At 40.9% G+C, this 22,298-nt stretch overlaps 1 protein-coding gene across 1 annotated transcript; it reads left to right on the forward strand.

Annotated features, from left to right (window-relative positions):
• Positions 1–15,539: 15,539 nt before the first annotated feature.
• On the forward strand, positions 15,540–20,437 carry LOC120613470 (putative tripartite motif-containing protein 75). The gene is given in 6 exon segments (XM_078120702.1): positions 15,540–15,757; positions 17,080–17,169; positions 17,433–18,926; positions 18,929–19,058; positions 19,060–19,190; positions 19,193–20,437. Coding segments are annotated over 4 exon segments (1,389 nt in total). The 5' UTR covers positions 15,540–15,757; positions 17,080–17,169; positions 17,433–18,466; the 3' UTR covers positions 19,861–20,437.
• The last annotated feature ends 1,861 nt before the right edge of the window (positions 20,438–22,298 follow it).

Here is a 22,298-nt window from a genome sequence, read left to right on the forward strand (position 1 = left end):
GGCACTCTGGAAGCCACCGGTTTCATTCAGATTTTCCTTGAAGAATATTGTCTTCAATCTGTAATTTAAAGAGAATTCTCTCACTTTTCCTAGCAAACTCTTAAATCGTTCAAACTCAGTGTAATTCCTCTATTTGATTCTAGCTTCTGAGCTGCCTCCTGTGATGCAGCTTGTTCAGTGGTGTGGTGAGTGGGGCGGGCGGGGGCGGGGGAGTGAGGTGATCCTAGTGGTTGGAGGAGACACAACAGCTCCAGGTCCTTCTCACAGAACAGGACCAGAACCTCACTGTGCTTCTCACATGGGGATTTCTCTTCCTGCCTTTTCCTCTTGCTCCTCATGGCAGGAAGCTGCTTAACAGTATCAGTCACATGACATCATCGGGTGTTACTCCTGAAGTTCCTGTCAGCGGGCTGAGTTCTCTGTTTCCCAGGTAACTGCGATAATGCCTTTCCTGAGGCCATGGTGGGGTCCCTCTCCAGGTCACCCCACTTTAAGCCCTGGCTGCTAGCTGTGATTCTCCTGCTCAGGTCCGCAAGAGGCTCTGGTTCCTTCCGGTGTCCTGCTCACCTGAGGCTGTGGGGAGCTCATCCCCAGCCTGGGTGCTGCTGCCAGGACCCCCGCATCCCCACCTGGTACTGACGGCCCCTCCCTTCCCTGTGCAGCCCACCGATTGCTCATGCAGAAGGTCAGAACCTGGCCTAGTTCCCCTTAAATTCCTGTAGAGAGTGTCTTTTCCTGAGGCCTTTGTAGAGTCAGGGGAAGGTGGAAGAGCTGGTAGGAGACTGGAAGAGACGTGAGTAGAAGCCTTCTTGTTCAGAGAATTTATTTAAAAATTGGATTTAAGGAAGCAAGGTGTATAATTTTCAAAACATTCTGATATGCTGAAGGATCCTGGGTAATCTCAAACACAAAGTACTTTTTTTCAGCTGCTATCTAAGTAAAAGCTGCTAGAACTTGACTTTCAGTCCTGTGCCAGGATCTTCTTAATAAAGCCAATCATCTCTTTATCAGCTCATTCATGAAGTCTTCCACTCAATAAACTTTAAGTGCTCACTTAATAACTTAATCATTAGAATCCTGGTACACAATGACATTAGCCAGCGTCTAACCCTGGGCATCTAGCCTTCCAGGGAGAACAGTCATAAAAGAGCAATGCAGATTTTGCCATTTCAGTGTGGATGATCATTTATTCCAGAGAGAGGTTAAGGCCCTTCTTCAGGAATACACATTCCTGTTCTCCAGACCTGTGTCCTGAATAGTGTCTAGCACCATCTGCTGGAAAATTTTTGACAAAATGACACATACGGTTATAAAACTTCATATAGATCAAAAAATAATATCCTTATATCCAGTCCTCTACTGGCCACTGCAACACAAGTCCAAGGTCATGGAGGCATAATGTTTCCAGGTCTTGGTCCACCCCAGAAGTGGTCTGTGCACTTAGAGGCATGTATATCCATTCCCTCGTTTAAAGTAATAGTGAGTAACAGAAGACAAGCAGTCTTAGAAATTTCTCTGTATTGGCACAAATATTTCACTTTTGGGGGTCAACTTTGAGCAAAAGCCTGAATGGAAAATGAAAGTCTTTGAAGAACCAGTAGGCTATTTTTTCTGCTAGATCAATGTTTCCTTCAGTATTTTTTACTCTCGTATTTTCAAATAAAAGCTACTATTCACTGAGTACTTTACTATATGAGAGACCCTGTGCTCTATGCTTTACTCAAACATTCCATGGAAACTTCAAAATAATCCTGTATTGAAGAAAGGATTGTCTCCAATAACAAAAGTGGAAAGAGACACAGACTTGAGATTCTCGGGGCCACAGGGATGGAATGTCACTTCTCTATGCTGCCACAACAGCTTCATTCAAAATACTGTACTTTTTATTACTGTTTGACTTGGCAATTACCAATTTGAGAATATTCCCCCAAAAAATAATCAAAGAAAAGGAAAATCATGATCTATAAGATAATTTCCATTCAAGCAAAAGTTCAGAGGTTACCTGGAGGCCCTGAGGGTGCAGGTGGCAGACTTCCTGAAGCTGGAAGCCGCCCAAGGCAGAAGACTGCTGGAACTGAGAGAGAAGCTTGCAGCACCGGAGGCGGAAGTTCGCCTCGGGATACGACCATCTGATGCAGTCCGTGGAGCGTGAGCAGCAGGTGGTTCTCTCCAGGCTAGCTGAAGAAGAGAAGGACATTCAACAGAAGCTCAGCGCCAACATCGTCGCATTTTCACAGCACATCTCTGCCCTCAAAGGTCTGCTAACGGAGGTGCCAGAGAGGAGCGTGATATCAGACGTGCAACTGCTGGTGGATATCAAGAGCGTCCTCGGCAGGTGTGAAGGCCTGAAGTCCCCAGCTGTCTACTGATTCCAGCTAAGCAGAGAAGGGCGCAGTCTTCCTCCGCAGTATTCGGTTCTGCAGAAAACTATATGGAAGTTTAGAGAAGAAGTAACTCTGGATCTCGAGAAGGTGCATCCCAATCTGCTCGTGTCCGAGGATAAAAAGTCCGTGACCTTTGTGAGGAAGAAGCGAAGACTTCGTCGGAATCCAAAGGGATTAATGGCCGATCCGGTCGTCCTGAGTGCTGAAGGGGTCGACCCGACTGGGAGGTCCAGGTGGGCGACAAGCCCGAGTGGGCTGTGGGCGTTTGTAGGGACCCTATCTGCAGCAAGCGAAAGCAGCTGGGGTCAGGACAGAACAGACTCTGGACGATTCAGCTGCAAGACGGCGACTATGTGGCACGAGGGTCTGTTCCTGTCACTCTGGTGCTGAAGGAAAAGCCCAGGCGGATTGGCGTCTATCTAGACTATGAGTTGGGTCAGATTTCGTTTTACAGTTTGAATGACAGGTCCTACATCCATTCTTTCCTGGAGAAGTTTTCCGAAGCACCGAAGCCTTACTTCTGTACCCGCTGTGATCCCGAACCTCTTACCATCTGTGCCATAAGAGATGATGAAGGCTGAACTGGTGACTGCTTCGTTCTCTTCCTGTCATTTACAGACAGTACGTGGAACTTTGTGCAGCTGACAGTGAATCTGGCACCAGTGACAAATGTTTTCAGTTTGACGAATTTAACTTAAGCTACATAGAGAAAGGTTTTTTTTTTTGTTTTCTATTTTTTGAATTTTGTTTCAATGGCAATGGAAGTGTCAGAGGAATGAACTCGTGTGCGGGTTAACTGTAAAGTGTTTCTGGAAATCTAACAGTGGAGTGTATAGAACTGTACTTTCACAGCTGTAATAAATTTGTGAATGTTCACCTACTTCCCATGCCTATGCCTGTTTACCTGTTTCATCACCCCTTTACACATTCTAGGTGGGAGAGAACAATTGTGGGGAGACGATTCTCAGTGGGTCGCTCAGGTTTCTGATGTTTGGGGAGCAAGGAACTGACTGCTCCAGGCATTTTCAATAACAGAATTTTATGGGGACTGCCTTGAAACACAGAGATGGAGCAAAGAGCAGGTTCATTTACTGTCGAGTATAATAATGTCATCCTGCAAGGCAATGGCGAAGCAGTTACTGCCTATTAAAATAAAGGATACGGGTTATGCTTATTACCCATGGTGTGTCTCATATTAAACTCTCACCTGAAAAATCAAAGTTAATGTCTATCATGCCAAGTAATTATGAAAATCAAGTGAGATGTTTTACACATATGCTTTGACATAATTGACAGAAAAAGGTCTTTTATATCCATTATAAATAACAGATTCCCTTGGTTGTTTTGGGGTCCTAATATTTTATTTTTGATTTGGAACAGTTCAGTCAGCAGAAGATTCTCATTTTCTTCCCACTGTTGGGGAGATTTCTGTCTCCATGTCTTCACTGGATTAAACTGCCACTTTTCTCTACCTGGTTCTAACAGTTAAACATTTTTATTCCATTTCTGATTTACATACATACTAGTTCAATTTTGAGTGTGGCACAAATATTAGTTTTGCTTTATTATGAAAAGAAGGCATGCATATAAAAATGGATTAAACACAGGTACAATAAAGGAGAATAATAAAATGAATTGTCTATATATAAAATACCTAGATTAAGAAATGTTTCACAGTAGTTCAGAGGTCCCTGTGGACACCTCCACACTGCATCACCCTCCTTTTCCTCACCCTAGAGGGTCATCCAGTATCTTTATTTTTTTCTTCCAAGTATAAGTTTATTTCTAAATTGTAAAGATTTATATATTATTTTATTACATATAATTTTAGTTTAAAATAAAAACTTTCACAATTAAAGATTTAAAAAAATATTTTAAAAATCTAGACATGTAAAAAGAGCCAAAAACGGCGAAATATATCTTGCAGCATAGGTTTATCCTTAAATAACACATCTCAAATGCTGTTTAGAAAAGATTCAAAAACTGGCCAAAGATCATTTACAAATCGGAATGATTAAAATCTCCTTATCTCTGGAAGAGCATATTAATGACATAATGAATTTAATATTACAAGCATTTAACAGTTTAATCAAGCATTTATTTTTTTACCAACACACAAAATAGTCTTCAACTGTCACTGCAGTGCTTTATGAAGTGATTATTGTGTCAGGAAAAACATACCTCACCAAAAACATAACACCAGCTTTCAAATGCTCTTTTTGAAGTTTCAGATATTCCAATCAGGAGAGAAGAGCATTTACTTCCTGCATCTTTTGCATAGGGGGTGTATTGCAGGTCATTGACAAGAACTGCAATATGCAGAATAATAAGGCCAGCCCCTTATGCCACCAAAGAGCAGCACGCAAGGTGAAAATGAAACAAAATCATAATGATCGTTGCAAACAATCTTGTTGTTTCAAACATTTTCTTCGCTTACTTCATGGGTCACATTAAAAAGAACGTGCTGGCTAAGGCAGCAATTATTTCCAAGGGTATAAAACACCGCAAAAAGCTTTCTGTCTCCCGGAAGCCACAGCAATCCAGTTCCAAGGATAGAGGAGAAAACAGCGCTCACCAAGCAGATGGCAAACCTCCTCAGCCTGGTGCTGAAACTCAGGGACGAAGCATTGACCTGCGAGGTTGACCTTGCTTCTTGTTGTCCTGGACATTCAGGACCTGCCACAGCTTCTCCATGGCCCTAGCCCTGGGCCGCACACGCAGCCACTCGTCCCTGGCCACTCACATTTACGAAGGAAGCCCCTAGTATCTTTATTAATAATTCTCGACCTTCTTGATAGGTTTGCCACATATACATATCTTAACAACCAATAAAGTGTCTATTCTTAAAAAAAACAGAGACCAACAACAAACCTAGCTGAATAATCAATTTATTTAGCCGAGTAATGAAAACAAATTTTATGCTTATCTCAATAGATGCAAAAAAATTTGATAAATTTTGTCATCCATAGTTACAGACCGAATGTATCCCGCTCCAAATTTTTATGTCAAAGTACTGACTCTGAATGTGACTCTAGAGACAGAGCCTTTAAAGAGGTAATTAACTGTTAAATGAAGTTATAAGGGTGGGGCCCAATCCAATATGACTGGTCAGTAATTGTTTTGAAAAACAGAAATTTAGCAAATTAGGAAAAGGTAATTCTTCATCTGTTAATGGATATTTACCAAAAAGCCTCAGCAGGGGTAAAATTCTGTTAGTGTTCTCTCTGAGAATGGAAACGAGACTAGGATTTTTGCTATTACCTGGTTAAGGCTGTGTTGGACCCTGATTCAACATGACTGGTGTCCTCAAAAGAGGAGTCACCGAGGATATGCATGCATAGAGGAAATGCCACGTGAGGACATAGAATACAAGTGCAAGCCAAAGAAGCTCTGGTAGAAATCAAACTTGCCATCACCTTTGATCTCAGCTTTGTAAGCTCCACAACTGTGAAAAAAATAAATTTCTTTTGTTGAAGCCAGTTAGTTCATGGTGTTTTGTTAAGTTGGCTTACCAGGTTAATATATGGGGTCGTGATAAGAAAGAAACCCCAAACTTAGCGAGTTAGACAAAGTAGGGAATGTCCATAATCTGTTATAGGATATCTACCAAACCTACAACAGGATAGCTACCTACAACACTGTCAAACTTGTGATAGTTTTCTCTATGAGAATGAAAATGAGATGAGAATGCCTGCTGTCGCTTATTTAGAGCTGTGTTGATGTTCCTAACCAGCACAATGAGGCAAATATTGCTACAGGTTCAAGGTTCGTGTTCTCAATGCTTAAAAAGGCTGATAGATCAGAGTTAGGAGTAAAGAAAGGTTTATTGATCTAGAAGACAACAGAAAAGATGGAAGGTCTCGGTGGTTCCTCAAATCCATCTTAAGAGTGCCTCAAGTTCAAGTATCTTTTAAGGAATGGGAGGAGAGGCAGGGCAAGTATTTCTCACCTCCTCAGGAGAGGCCCCTTCTGACCAGGGGCTGTTTTTGCAAAATACTCAAGCTTCAAACAGAATACCTCCAGTTAATTACCATACCTGTAGCAGGAGATATTAGCTAAGGGAGAGAGCATTTCACCCTTTACAGTATAAAGATAGGAAAGGAAAAAATAAAAATTCTATTAGTATCAGATGATATGATTCTTTACATAGAAAATAGAAATAACTTACAGATGAATTATTTAAATAGATAAATATTGCAAGGTTGCTAGATAGATTGGTGTGCAAAATTCAGGTGCATTTCTTACATACCAGCATCATTCAGAAAATAAAAAAATTAAAAATATTCCATTTGTAGTAGAACCAGAAAATATTAAATATCTAGGAAGAAGCAAATAAAAATATGCATGTCTTATGCACTGATGATTATAAAGCATTATAGAGAGAAATTGTAAAAGGACAAAATTAGTGAGAGGAAATAATGTATAAAATATTAAAAAGTCGGATGTTATAAAGATGTCAATCTTCCCCCAAGTAAATCCCAGCAAGTTAATGTGGGAAGGGGTCCAGGAAATCAAATTTATACTATGTACAAAAATTAATTCCAAGCTATATAAAGCCTCATATGAATGGATATACTGCATTTGGGAACTAAAGTAGAAGAATATCTTCATGATTAAAATTTATCTCTTAAAAAGAAAAAACTGCACCTGCCATAAAAGATTTATAAGTTTTATTAAATTAATTTTAGTATAAAAAGTGGGAAAAAGGTGAGAATATATTTCTAACACATATAACTAAAGGCTACATTTATTATTCTACATTTATGTCCAGTACGAAGTCTTGCCAGAGTCCATGCTTTAGAAGGTCCTGTATAATATGTCACACACACGCACACACACATCTCAATTTACTAAAGAACTCATGGTTGCCCCTCACTCAGGATGTGTTGCTCAATGTTAAGCACCTGTAATACTAACATTCACGAATTGCTAACACCCATCGGGCCCCAGAAAAAAATGTTTTTTCAAATGTCTTGCCTTCTGTCCACTAAAGGAAAGGCGACTCTGTCTGAATGTCCTGAGGACTTGTGAGTTGTACTGCTGTCAAGAGGGGACTCAGATTTAAACATTTAGTAGAATTAAATGTTCAAAAAGATTAAGCTTTCAGGTTTAAATAATTTAATTAATTTAATATATAATATTATATGTGATTTGTACTTTTGTAATATAAATGAATCATTTTGAATACTTTAGAGATGAGAAACTTTTCTGAAAGAAGTAGAATTTAAAATAATATATGGATCCAGAGATTGCTTAAAGAGATGATGTCTATGGGCACCAGGCCTGGCTGGCCCAATGTCTGACTGTTATCCAAGGCCTGACTGGCTCAAGGTGTGGCCGGTCCAAGATCTGGCTGTGATCCAGGCCCTCGGCTAGGAATAAGACCCCAGATTTAGAAAATATATAAACATACTGCAGCTTATTGTATCGCATATGTGTGGCTGAAGGCCACAATTGTACCCTGCTATGTGAGGAGCCATGAGGTCCCCTGGAGAGCAGAAGGGGAACAGATGTGCGCGCATTACTGCGCGCCCCCTGCGATAGAACTGCACTTTCCGACAGAAGTGTGCTCTGCACAGTAAAGTTGGTGCCTTTTCATCCTCATGTCTGCCTCTTGTGCATTCTTCCAACTGGGCATCTCACCCAGTTGGAAGAAGGAACCTTTCCTTCTCGATCAGCAATACCGCTGACACTTGGCGTAGCCGACACAATAAACTCGGTGCTGACAGTGTCAATCATGACATATTTATAGTGGCTTATGGCACTAAATTAATATTTTTGTCTTACCTTTGATAAAATGATATGCAACTCCATTACAGAGTTTGATGTGAAATACAAAATTCAGGGTTCATTTCCAAATCTAAATATTGTTTTCAGCATTCTGTTGGCAATTTCAGTAATTATCAAAATGAAATTTCTACAACTGAAAATTTTAAAGCCAAAAAGCTCTAAGTACACTCAAAAAAAAAAATAAAATTTTGTTTAAATGGCTTTACTGTCAATAAAGGCAAATTTTCCAAATATCTTGATAACATGATTTTACTGAAATAAAGGCAAGAAAAAAATGTATGCAAAACATGTATTATTAATTATATTACTTTATTTTATGGTTCATCCAAACATTGACAGCCCATCAACAGACCACCAAGAAATTCACAATAATAATTACATTCAATTATGTTTCACTGCGTCACTGTTTGAGCCAATCAGAGTTTGGTGTTGCCCCAATGGTAGGGAGGAGGGAGAGGAATAATGATGGGGCAGATGTGTAGTTAGCAGTTTTCCTCAGTTCTTCCTCAGATGACGGCAGTGAAGAATCACAAGTCATTGAGATTTAACAGTTTTATTAAAAATATATTTTAGAGAGAGAAAATATGCTCCAAGGAGGCACATGATCCCAGCACTGTAACCAACAGAAAGGGACCAAAATGGCTACAAAAGAGCAAAAAGTCCACCAAAAAGAGAGAGATCCCAGAAGAGCATAAAAAAAAAACAGGGGTGGGGACAGGAAGAGGAACAGAAGTGAGAATGTGCCTTATATTTGGGCTGTGATGGGTGGTTCCAAAGGCATTCCTACGCAATTGGCAAGTAAGGTTATTTTGATTGACACCTGGCTGCTATAACTTCGACCACTGGGGTATTCTTTGGGTGGTCTGTAGCTGGACTCTTATTCCTTTGTTGTGGCCTGTATAGAATAGACCAAACCAAGTATGCTCTCAAAGGCTGTTTATTAGCTGGCAGCTGTCCTGTACAAAGGAGCAGCCCCGAAATGCCCCGAAATACAAGGTTTTTAAGTCCTAAATCCCATTCTTCATTCTATCTTAAACACAAAGGTCTATCTTTCTCCTATTCACTACCTGTCAACCCACTGGTCAGGTGTGCAAGCGGGGAGTACAGAAACAGAAAGCTTGTTGTTAGAATGTTATGTTCCTATGGGTGATTGCCTATGTTCCCATGGGCAAGAGCCAGTGTTCTCATGGGCGATGGCCAAACAGTAATTTTCAGCTTATATAGAATTAATTATTTTTCATGCCACGCAAGCAAGCAGGGTTACACAGGCTAAAATTGGCAGTTAGTGTATGAGCTCATTGTTACAAGTTTCATGATTAACAGAATGCTGTTAGGGGTTCCAGAAACTCGGCCTAAGGTATAGACTTCCTTTGTCCAGTTTCAGGTTTTAATTATCCTATAACCTTTTCACATTTCAGCAGGCTGTCACACCTTTGTTCTCCCTTGTCACTTGTCTGACCCCTGGAGGGCGTACTAGAATCCATGGACTAGTCCAAAGAGAGGACAGGACTTCCTGATGGATTGAGTGGGGAGTAAAGAAATGAGAGAAATTAAAAATGCTACCTAGGTTTTTGCCTTAGCTGTTAGGATCACGGAGATTCTCTGGATTGAGATAGAGAGGGAGGGAGAGGAACAGTTTCCTGGAGGTGAGAACTGGGGAGAAATTGAGATTCCTGTTCCGGACCCGGGAATCTAGAGATTCCAGTTAGAAATCCAAGTGGATGCCTCCATTAAAACAGGCCAGACAGGAGAAAAATGGTAAGCCCTAGGCACAAAGGTGTGTTAAATAGTTCCAAGAAGGAATGATGCCACCTGGGGAGAAAAGTGAAACAGAAAGAGGATGCTCCAGAAAACTCCTACGATAAATACTAATTAACAAATGGACAAATTTTGAAACTCACTAGTGATCAGAGAAAAGAGAGTTAAATTAAGATGTATTTTCTCCATTAGATTACAAAAGTTAAGAAGACTAGTTGGCAAGGATTGTGAGAGAAATCATATGCTATCAGTGGAAATGTTAATAGATAAAGACTTTCTTCTTAAAGAAACCTGAGGCATGGTAGGACAAAATAAATGCAAGACTTTTTTTAACAATAGCATGTTTCAATTTTATAAATCAGATGTTCTAGTATATCATTTTGTGTGCATGTCATGTTGCTGCCAGAGGAAATTCTCTCGAGAGACTTGATTTGATGTTGCTTCTCAGCCAGACCACATTATCATCATTCCATACGAGACCACACTCTTGTTTTTCAAAAAATTTCTCCTTCATTCTTGATTCCTACTCCCATTCTCTCTTCCTCTTTTGAGTACCCACTTGAATGCATTTCACTTGTCTTTTAAGAATGGATGCATTCTTGGGAAAGAAAAAAAATGGCGTAGAGGATAGAGGCTCTGTTCATCCCTCTGGTGACCAAATCAAAGTTGTGACAGAAACAAAGAGCAGCAGCAAGGAAAAATCGCCTGGGATCTGCAAGAACAAGCCATACAACTAGGCAGAAGTCCAAGAAAACACCCTGCAACAGCAGAAGGTAGGATGGGGTGAGGATGTGGGGCTGCGGGGTCCCCAGCGGCTGAGTGAGACAGAGGATGTGGCAGCAGCAGCAGCAAAAGCCTCTTAAAGGGGCTGCATCCACGAGCAGATTTTCACGGTGACAGACCTGCTCACTCTGAGCACCAGTGCCAGTTCGGTTGCACACAGGGGGCACCAGGGACTTACAGGGAGACATTGTCAGAGTGAAGGCTGAGGATAGACTCGCTGGGGACAGATGTGCCAGCAGTATCCATTGTTCCCTGTTGAGCTCACTACCAGTGCACCCTCACTACCAGTGCACCTGACACGGCGCTAGCATAGCCACGACTTCATCAAACTGGAAAACAGGTCGCTCCACCCGGAGGATTCCCTGAAACCCCACCAACCCCAGCTCAGGGCCCCCACTCAAGCCACAGCCAGGTGTATTCTCAGCGAGTCAGGTGCTCCTTGCTGCAACTCACACTGGAGGCAGCCTCGGTTTCTGGTGTGGCCTTTTGAGGCAACTACAAGCACAGCATCTGTGGATTGCTTGCTGAATCTTAACAGGTAGCCTGGAGGGGCAGAGGTTTGGGCTAAGTTTGGCCTGCAGCTGAAACTCTCTCAGGACTGTGCCACTGGACACCTATTGCACAAATCCACACTAATAAGACCGGGAGACTTAGGAGCTTTGCTTAGTCCATAGAAACAGACACAGAAAGGCAGCCAAAATGGGAAGACAAAGAAGCAGAAACCTCATGACAACAGAACAGAGATCCAGATATAATGGAGTCAAGTAATCTAATAGATGCAGAGTTCAAAACACTGGTTATAAAGATGCTTAATGAAGTTTTGGGAAGTGTAGATAAATTCGGTGAGAACTTCAACAAAGATATAAAATACATAAAAATGGAAATGGAAATTATAAAAGGGAACCAGTCTGAAATGAAGAATACATTGTCTGAAATGAGAAGTTTATTAAATGGAATAAACAAAGTGAATAAAGAAGAGGATCACATGCCCTATCTAGCGGACAGGAAAGCCAATCAGAACACTCAATCAGAATGGCAAGAAAAAAGATGCCAAGACTATAAAAATAATTTAAGGAAGATATAGGACACTATTAAAGCTCCAAATATCCATCTGATCAGTGTAACTGAAGAAAATCAAGATGTCGAACAGCTGTTTGAAGAAATAATGATGGAAAACTTTCCTAATCTGGTGAAGGAAATGGACATAAAACCCCAGGAAGCTCAGAGAATTCTAAAAATCAGGGATCCAAAGAGGCCCACACCAAGACACATTATAATTAAAATGCCAAAGCTTAAATACAAAAAAAGAATTTTAAAAGCAGTGAGAGGAAAACAAATAATTACATATAAGGGAAAACCCATAAGACTGGGAGCTGATTTCTCAAAAGAAACTATGCAGGACAGAAGGGCTTGGCACAAAATATTCAACAGGATGAAGACCCAGGATCTACAACCAAGGATAATTTATCCAGCAAAGCTATCATTTAGAGTTGAAGGACAGATAAAGAGCTTCCCAGACAAAAATAAGCTAAAGAAATACCACCAAGCCAGTATTACAGAAAATGTTGGAGAGACTTCTTTAAGAAGAAAAAACATGTATCAAAAACAGGAGTAAAGAATAGTAACAACTACATTCCTATCAATAAGTACCTGAAATGGAAAATAATTAAGTGCTCCAACCAAAAGATAGAATGGCTGAAAGAATAAGAAAACAAGACCCCTACATATGAAAAGGAAGAGAATGGAAAAAAATATTGCTTTGATGGACCTAGAAGGTATTTAAGTCAGACAGAGAAAAAGATAAACACTATATGATTTCACTTATATATGGAATCTAAGGAATAAAAAGAACAAACTAATCAAAAACAGACTCACAAATATAGTGGACAATTTGGTGATGGACAGAGGGGAGGGGTGTTTGGGGGTCTGGGAGAATGGGGAGAAGGGTTAAAGAAGTACAAATTAGTAGCTGATGGATGGTCATGGGGATGGTGAGCATGGCATAGGGAATGCAGTTAGCATTAATACGTTGGGTAGGCGGAGGGTCAGGGGAGGGAAGGTGCAATTGGAGGGATTGTTTTAAGAACTATATAGATGTCTAACCAATGTATGGTATACGTGAAACTAAGAAAAAAGAATGAATGCATTCTAAGCAAAGAGGAAATACTGCTTTATAGATATAAGTCTGCTTAATTGACTGTTATGTTAATTTTATCTATATTTACTGTATAAGAATTTATTTAACTTATTTTATGTTGGGCTTTGCTTTTTAGCTACTGGTATTCACTTAAAAACAGCACTGATATTTGTGTTTACAGTACCATGTGAATGGTGTTAATATTTAATTTTTCAGTAACAATTTTTCTGCCTGCAATCTACCAATATTCACCAATAATATTTCATTTTAGTGATTTATATTTTATCAGGTGAGCTGAAGAATACCACATATATACAGTGTCATTTCCTACAGGATTCCATCATACATTATATTGGATTCACATGAACACAGAAACATTTTCAGTTTTATTCTCCCCAGTTAAATCTCTCTTAATCTCGTTATGCAAAATTTTAAGTTTATACAAAGTAGAGATAACAGGATAATGAACCTCCCAGTCATTATCAATACAACAACTTAATCACTTTAGGATTCTGTTGTACATGCATCAGATAAAACAGTTTGCTTCACGAGAATGTCCTTATAAAATCAGTTGGCGTCCACGAACCATTGCTTGTTTCTTATGGGCACTCTCAGTGTTAAGCATTTTTAAAAATCTTTCAACATGTAACCCAGTTGGCAGGCTCCAGGTTGAAACCTCTTTTTATTTTGTTTTATTTTTTTACTTTCTCCACCTCTTTGTTCCTTGGTTTGCTCATCTAAAAAAATGCAAACAATAACAGAAACAGTCCTACACAGTTGTTAGTAGACTCCAAAGTTCTTAGATCCAGGACAGGGACACCTAAGTGCTTACTATAATTACAGGAAAACTCTCATCCCTCTCTCTCTCCCGCACCTCCCACTTCCAGGAGGAGCCTCTGGGTGGGGTCCTCACAGTGGCACCCACCCACACGTCCGTGTGTGTGTGTGTGTGTGTGTGTGTGTGTGTGTGTGTGCACGTGTGTGTGTCTCTCCTCTGCGCTGATAAGGGATCTATTGCAGAGCTCCCCTGCTCCAGTTAAGCAGGGAGATGGCAGGATGTGGGTGCAGGAGGAGGCTGGAACGTGGTGGGGGTGGGGTGGGTAGCGGGTGGCAAGGGTTGGCCTCCTCAGGAAGTACTTGGTGCCCCGGAGAGAGAGAGCGCTTCTCCAGGCAATCCAAACTCAGGTTTGGCTTATTTCAAAACACATCCCGTGTATTATGGTTCCTGGTATCTCAAAGAGCCCTGTCCAGAATCGCCTGAAATGTTTTCTAAAAAGAAACACATAACTAGATTCCCACTCCATCCTAAAGGGGAACTAATATCTGTGTGTGACAAGGCTCCCAGTGGTGCTGGTCTGAAGTGGAGCATGGAATCCCCTCCCAGGATGGCTCAGGGAGGGGAAGGATGAGGACTATGGAGCATTGATATCACTGACTCTCAGGCCCTATATGGCCTTGATCTTCCTTAATCTAAGGAAGTCTGCCTTCCTACAGAGGGCAGACTCAGAGAGGTTAAGTAGCCTACCCAAAGCCTCGGAACTTGTGAGGGAGCACCAGGATCTAATTCAATACATATTTAATGAGTTCCTACTTGGTGCCAGCTCTGAGCTGGGTGCTTAAGGATCAATTATAAGAAAGGAGTCTCACTATTATACAGTCTCACTGTTTTGTTGGTTACTCTGAATGCAAATCTTAACCTGGAAGAAAATCACTACAGTGATTAAGTTTTATAGAGGGAGATGTATGTGCTACTGAACCTTGAAACTGGATGATGAGGCCACCGGGGATGCGTGAGATCCAAAGGAAGAGGAGGAGGTGAGGAAGGAGACTGATGCCCGGGCCAGAGCTTTGGTAGACTCCAGGTGAGTAGTATTCAAATACCTTGGTGTCAATTATAACTCAATTAAACAAAAAGAAGAATAGAACTTGCAAGCTGCCTTAAGAGAACAGGGTTATATCAGTAAATGGAAGTTACACTTGTTTTGTAATGAGTGTAGAGAAGTGTTTAAGACCAATGGAAATAAAGATGTTTTCTACTCACCCCCACCTTCCCCTCCAAAAAAAGCTCTGGGGCCAGAGGTAGATCAACCTGGAGAAAATGAAGGAATAACTGAGACTGAGCTAGCCTAGAGTGGGCTTGGTGCCACATAAGGGATAGGCAGTGGGAAGTCTCTTGGGCTCAGTGAAGGACCTGGAAAAACCTGTGTAAGCAGAGGCAGGAGTGGCGGGGGCCTGGTGGATGATAATCCCAGGTCACAGGGTCATCTGACAGCCCACCAGTCTGAAATCCAAACAGCTGTAAAACACGTTTTTGATAAATTTGTGCAAAACGTATTTGGCAAAACATCACCTGACATGAAGCTTTTTATAGTCTTTAATTATCTCATTTGGTTTGAAGACACACACATTCTGCTCCGTAATGATTACTGTCTTTAATTAAGAAGTGCTTCCCCAGATCATTCTATGAATGTTTACATAATACACAATCTATGTGGCATATTCGGAACCTAAAATACAAAATTCTGAATACTGTAGTTCAGTGGTCTACAGAGATAATAACTGGGACTGGATTTGGGAAGTTACCAGCTTTTTTCATAGTTTATTCAGTCAATACTGACAAATGATGTTTCCACTTTTTTGAAGTTTAAATCAGTGCTGAAGGGAACATCTTTGTACATCTTTTTTCTTCCTTTTTTTGTATATATTTTTGAGTATCTGTTCAAGTTCTATGCGTGTTAAAAAAATTTAACTGAGTAAATTTTAAAGATCTATTGTCTTTATTCAACGATTCAACAGGCAGCATCCAGTCAAGCAGAGAGAAAGGAGCTCCGAGATGCCGTACAAAATGAAAAGTTTTTATAGGCAGAAGGCAGCTGGAACCAGAAAGCTATAGTCAAAAACGCAGGTTGGTTATTGCAAGGTTACTTTCCTTTAGGGCAGCGGTCCCCAACCTTTTTGGCACCAGGGACCAGTGCTTCTATGAGACCTAATGCTTGATGATCTGAGGTGGAGCTGAGGGTGATGCTAGTACTGGGGAGCAGCTGCAAACACAGATGAAGCTTTGGCTCGCTTGCCTGCTGCTCACCTCTTGCTGTGCAGCCCGGTTCCTAACAGGCCACGGACCGGTATGGGTCCACAGCCCCGGGGATTGGGGACCCCTGCTTTAGGGGATGGCCAGTGTCTATCAGGCAATTCCTGATTGACTGGTTTAATATTCCATTTCTGAGAAAGCTGAAACTAATTACCTCTCGGTTTGGTTACATGGGCTTAGCACAAGCAACTTCTTGAGCCTGTTTTCTTGTTTTTAACCTTTTTTTTTTTTTTTGAATTAGTGGAATTACAAGGGCAGAGCAAAGATTTTTCAATTTTTGATGGATAGTTCAGTGCTGCTTTCTTTTAAAAAAGTTTCTATTTCATGTGTACAGTGCTGGAATATCTACCTTCCAAAGCCAAAACAGGGTAGTATTAATTTTTTCAATCTTACCAGTACAGACAGTAAAATTATACTAAAAGGGCAGATTTGTAATTCTTAGATTAATAAATTTATGCATTTTTCCATAGCTGTTGCTTCTCTGCTTTTTCTACATGGGAGTTCAGGTTTTTTCTGGTTCACTTTCTTGTAGGTATTCTTTGTTTAGAGATGATATTTTACTAGTAAATACTGAAAATATTTTTCCTTGTTTTATTTACATTAAATTAATGTTTTTAACTTTTTTTTCTGGATCTCATTTTACATATAGATTTGTGGCACACTGAGCTGTCAAAGGGGAGCAGGATATGACTCTCCAAAATATATACCTTTTTGGCATGAGGATTATTTGGGGCTGATTATTTTTCAAGGGCTGCTGTTGTGGCAGAATCTCTGAAAACAGTTGAGAAGTTGCCCTTTTGTGAGGGAAATTTGCATTTATAAGGGAAATCTCCATTTGTAAAGGTGTCATTTCCCTCTGTACCAGGAAGAGGTAGACTAAAGCTGTAGAAACTCTTTACTGAGGAAGAAAAGCAGGGATTTAAATCTAAAGACCTCACCTTTTTTTACTCTGCTTTGCCCATAACCTCCCACAACTAACTGCCTGCCCCGTCCCCACCCTAACCCCACCATCTTTCTTTTTTTGGCTGAGGATGATATTTAAGGTGATGCCTTAGGCCATTTTGTGGAGTTACTCTGTTCTCCTGGGTACATATTATTAAACTTGTTTTTTTCTTTTAATCTGTCTTTTATTACAGACAATTCTCAGCCAAGGAGGGTAGAAGAAAAATTATATTTCCTCCCATATGCTGTAGAGGAGCAAGGATGAAAAAAGTAAACTAAATTTGGTAAGTGGAATTCTAAGCCATCATAAATACTATGTTTCAAGGCTCAAAGTTGATGGGGAGGGGGTTTCCTCAGCTTCTATATTCTCCTAAGACAAAAATTTATTGTGATATTATTTTTATACACCCGATTCTAAGAGTTTGGGATTGTAGAGGAGGAAAAATTTTCCCTTCTACTCTTCTGGCTTCTGTGTCTGGTTTAAGAGTTGACATAAAATAGATTAACAAGAGAGAAAAACCATTTTAATTTTGTTTTTTACATGCAGGAATTTCACAGGATTTGAGAATCAAAAGGTGGCCAGACAAGTGAGACCTCTATACCATCCTGAAGCAAGGAAATGGCTAGAGGTCTGGGGCTTCTGGGGTTGGGAGAGACAATTCACTGGAAGGTAAGAGGAGAAAATGTTTGGTAAACAAAGGTTGTCCTGACTGCAGGTAAGTCTCAGGTCAAAAAGTTGTCTCTGATAAGTGCTCTCCTCCTGCAACCAGTCCCCTTTCTAACGGAGATTTCCTTTATAATTGCTGATTTCCCTCACAAATTAGGAAATTTATTTGTTTGGGGGGGCAGTTAAGTGCTCAAGAGCTTTTCTTGAGTCTTCTGGGTCTTGATTGGCTTGAGCTCAAAATGTCCACATCCAAAATATAAAATGACATATTTTGGGGTGGCATGTTTTGAACCCCTTCAGGATGTAAGATCAATTCTCTCAAGTTACATGGATAGATGACCAAGGCTCTGTTCTAATTTGGGTGTGGTACATCCATCTGTCCCAGAGCCTATGTGTTTTCCACAGGTGGGGTGAATGGGAAGATGATGGGATGCAGGGATGGTGACACCAAGTGGACGGGAGTATATAGGGCATGATAACAAAGGCATGGGAAAGATTGGGGTTAGAAGAGGAAAATGCGTTTGGCGGGAATGTAGTCGTGGGTAGGGCCATTTGAAATAAACCCAGGGTTTTGTTGCTGCTGCTGTTGTTGTTTTAAGGAAGAAATAACTTCTCACCCACAGCGACTAATGATTTGAGGTAACGACTGTTCTTCGGACCAAGGTAGCTGTTTGGTTTGATTTTTCTCTGAGCTTCCAAAAGCTGGAGGAGTATTTGTCCGGCTGAACTGTGACTGGCTGCAGGCTGTGGGAAAGGCTGCCCTTAGCAGCTGGGATTAAAAGTTCTGAAGACTCACAGGACTTAATAGGCTACCAGCAAAGTGAGGACTGAGGTTTGATGATGTGTCCACGTCACACTACAGAACCCAGCTTCCTGAAGAACTCATCTCAGTCCGGTCTGTCATTCAGGGTCTAATGGTGGTTGCAGCAGCCCTGGTAGGACTCCAGGTGGAGGTCAACTGTCTCATCTGCCTGGATGACGTGAGAGACCCCGTCACCATCGAATGTGGGCACAACTTCTGCTGTTCCTGCATCTAGCAGTCCTGGGCCGACCTATGGGATAGGTTCCCTTGCCCCATGTGCCGTCACCCATGCCAAGAGAGGCACCCGAGGAGCAACACCCAGCTGGGAAGGATAGTCGACATCACCAGGCTCCTCCAGATCACCAGGAGCCAGAGGAAGAGGCGGGAAGACAGGCACCAGTTCGAGAAGCACAACCGGGTCCTGACCCTCTTCTGTGAAGAGGACTTGGAGGTGCTGTGTCCTCTGTGTACTCAGCCCTCTGACCACCAGGGCCACCAGGTGAGACCCACCGAGGAAGCCGCCTCCCATCACAGGCAAAGGTTCAGCGGTTACCTGGAGGCCCTGAGCATGCAGGTGCATTCATGTAGAAATTAATAAGTACTGAGAGCAAAAAACTCTTAGAACTGAGAGAGATGGTAGAAAAACAAAGGCAGGACTCATTCTCTGAATTTGAGCATCTGAAGCAGTTTTTAGAACGTGATCAAGCTAGTTCTCTCAAGGTTAGCTGCTGAAGAAAAGACTATTCAAAAGAAACTCAGTGCTAATATAAGCACATTTTCAGACTACAATGCCACACTCAAAGGCCTACTAAGTAACGCAGTCGAGCCCAGTGTGCTGCTGTGGAACTGCTCTCACAAACTAAAAATTCCTACAAGGACTCTGAAGGGTTTAGCCCATCCATCTTTTCAGTTCCGCTAAGGAGAGAAGGCTGCAGTTTTCCTTCCCAGTATTCAGCTTTGTGGAAAATTAAAAAGAAATTTAGAACAGATATAATTCTGGACCCTGAAACAGTGCACCCGAACTCGATTGTCTCTGCGGATAAGAAATGTGTGAGGTTTACAAAGAGAAAATAAAACGTTCCTGATTTTCTAAAAAGATTTACAGTCAACACAGTTGTCCTGGGTTTTCCATATTTTCATTCTGGCAGGCATTTCTGGGAGGTAGAAGTGGGAGACAAATCCAAATGGGCTATCGGGGTTTGCAAAGACTCTCTTTCCACCAAGGTGAGGAGAAGCCCATCAGCCTGGCAGGGAAGCTAGAGGATTCGGCGGCAGGAAGACAGTTATGATGCCCCAAGGGCTGGTACAACCCCTCTACTGTCAGAAGTGAAACCCACACGCGTTGGCATTTTTCTGGACTATGAGATGAGTGAGATCTCATTTTATAACGTGACCGACAAATCTATCTATACTTTCACGGACACGTTTAATAGGCCTCTCAGACCTTATTTCCATGAGGGACCTGATTTACAACCTTTCAGGATCTGTACGGGAACAGACTATTAATGAACACTCCATGATGGGCTGGACCACTTTAATAGTTTGTTTTTTAACGGAAGGCGGGCAGGCTATTGTATTAACACGATAGTTACTTGAATCCCTCCTTCAGTTTCACCCAAGAAGAAAGTGTCAATTTATTCAACAGCATAGCACAGATAGCATCAAGGCCCACCAAGATCTGATGTGGTCCACCTCTCCTCCCATGTCCTGCCACACTTGGTTCAAGCTATACACAGTGCTTGTGACAATCTGTGCTGTTTGCCTTGCTTCTCATGACTTTACCTGTAAATCTTAAGTCTTCCTTCCCCTCTGACCTAGAGCTCCTTTAGCACTTTGGGCTTATTGCCATTATTTCACTTAGCCCAGAGTCTAGAAATTCGAGACCTCGCATGTAAGTCACAAACCAGGGTCTGTCTTCTTAATTTTCGTATTGATGGTATTACACAGTATTTGCCTGGTGAATAGGATGCTTAACATTTAAATTGCTTTGGTCACAATGCAATATACATATGATGTATTATGGAATTATATGCGTGAAATCTATATAATTTCATTGCGTTGTGCATTCACCACCCAAAGTTAAATTTCCTTCTATCACCATATATTTGACTCTCTTTACTCTAATCTACATTCCCCGCTTTCTCTCTGGTAACCACTAAACTGTTTTTTGTGTCCATGAGTCTGTTTGTCTTGCTCATTTGTATAAGCTTACTTTTTTAGAGCAGAATTAAATTCTAAAGAAGTAAAACTTTTGCACTAGCAAATTAACTGTACTCTGAAGCAAAAGAAATTCTTTGCCCTCCCTCTTTTTCTTCTCCCTTACTTTCTTCCTCCTTTTTTCTCTCTTTTGTCTTTTTTTCTTGGACATATAAGGATTTCCACATTTGTTGCTTGTCATGCACTGCAGATACACAGGTAAATGTGATATTTCTGTCCTCAAGGAACTCAATTCAGGGAGGAAAAATTAGTAATCAAGCACTCAAATCAATATGCTAAGTAACCTAAGAGTATGTAGAAATCAGAGGAGAGAGAGCGATAATTGCTAAGGCAATAGTCATATTTAGAACAACAGAGTCTGAATCTGGAACCCTTTGAGTCTTGAAAGACGGGTAGAAATTTGTGAAGGATTTGAGGAGGAGTGGAAAGAGGCTTTGGGAAAAGGGAGCACCACTTGAAACAAGGGATAGTGTAACTTTAAGCAGGTCCTCTGGGTTTCAAACACAGGTAGTGGAGTGGAGATTAGGCTGGGTTTGCAGGCATGGGCTAGATGTTAAAGGGTCTCCTTTTGCTTAATAAGGGATTTAGACTTTACACCATAATACAGGGATTAGCACATTTTTGCTGCAATAAACCAGGTGGTAAAAATTTAGACTTTGTGGGACATAGAGTCTTTGCCACAAGGACAAATTTGTCATTGTAGCATGAAAGTAGCCATGAACAATATATAAACAAGCATGGCTGTATTCTAATAAAACTTTATGGGCACTGAAATTTGAATGTAAAAATAAATAAACTGCTTTGCTCACTCTTCTGTTTTGCTGGTTGATACTTAGTTTCATTTTCTTTTATTATTTCGAATGTTCATTATTGAATTAAAAAGGGTATTAGAGGTTATACAGACATCACATCAGAACCTGAGTTATCCTAACGTTTTAACTATGCCTCTCTATAAACTAAAGTTCATCTCATAAACTTTAGAAACTGACTAAAGGTCCTAATTGAATTCAAAAATAAGTTAGAATTGATCATCTACCCTCAGTGTTTTCCTTTTAGAAAAGAAAACAGCTGATGATAAAGTTTACAGACTTTCAGAACACAGAGACAGATCCAGAGAAGGCAGTAGTTTTAAGACATACTTATTAACAAGGAAGGAAAGTAGGGTGAGGTTGGGGAGCTGAGTGGAAAAGGTGAAGGGATTAAGAAGTACAAATTGGTCGTTACAAAACAGTCATGGAGATGTAAAGTGCATCATAGGGAACGTAGTCAATAATAGTGTAATAACTGTGGAGTCAGATGAGTACAAGGCTTATTGGGGCGATCACTTCATAAGTTATATAAATGCCTAACCACTATGGTGTACACCGGAAACTAATACAAAATAATATTGAATGTTAACTGTAATTGAAAAATAAATTTTAAAAATAAGAAAGGGAGGAAAGAAGAAGGGGTAGTCAGGAGACTTGGATACAATCTGAATTTTGCAAATACAATTTTGGCTTTAGTTTATGAATCCTGTCATTCTGGGGATTCAGTGGTATCGCCTGCTGATGACCCACTACCTCCTTTCTCTCAGGAAACTCTTAGAACCCCGGGTGGCTATAACTAAACGAAACAGGTGTTCTCCTTCCCTGAGTAATAGAGGGTGTGACCAACGACTACATCCCTTGCCAGAAAGCAGTTGTATAGCATGAGGGTTTTCAAACCAAATATTTAGCTAGATACCA

This window comes from Pteropus medius, unplaced genomic scaffold (assembly GCF_902729225.1).
Source record: "Pteropus medius unplaced genomic scaffold, Ma_sr-lr_union100, whole genome shotgun sequence".
In the NCBI taxonomy this organism is placed as follows: Eukaryota; Metazoa; Chordata; class Mammalia; order Chiroptera; family Pteropodidae; genus Pteropus; species Pteropus medius.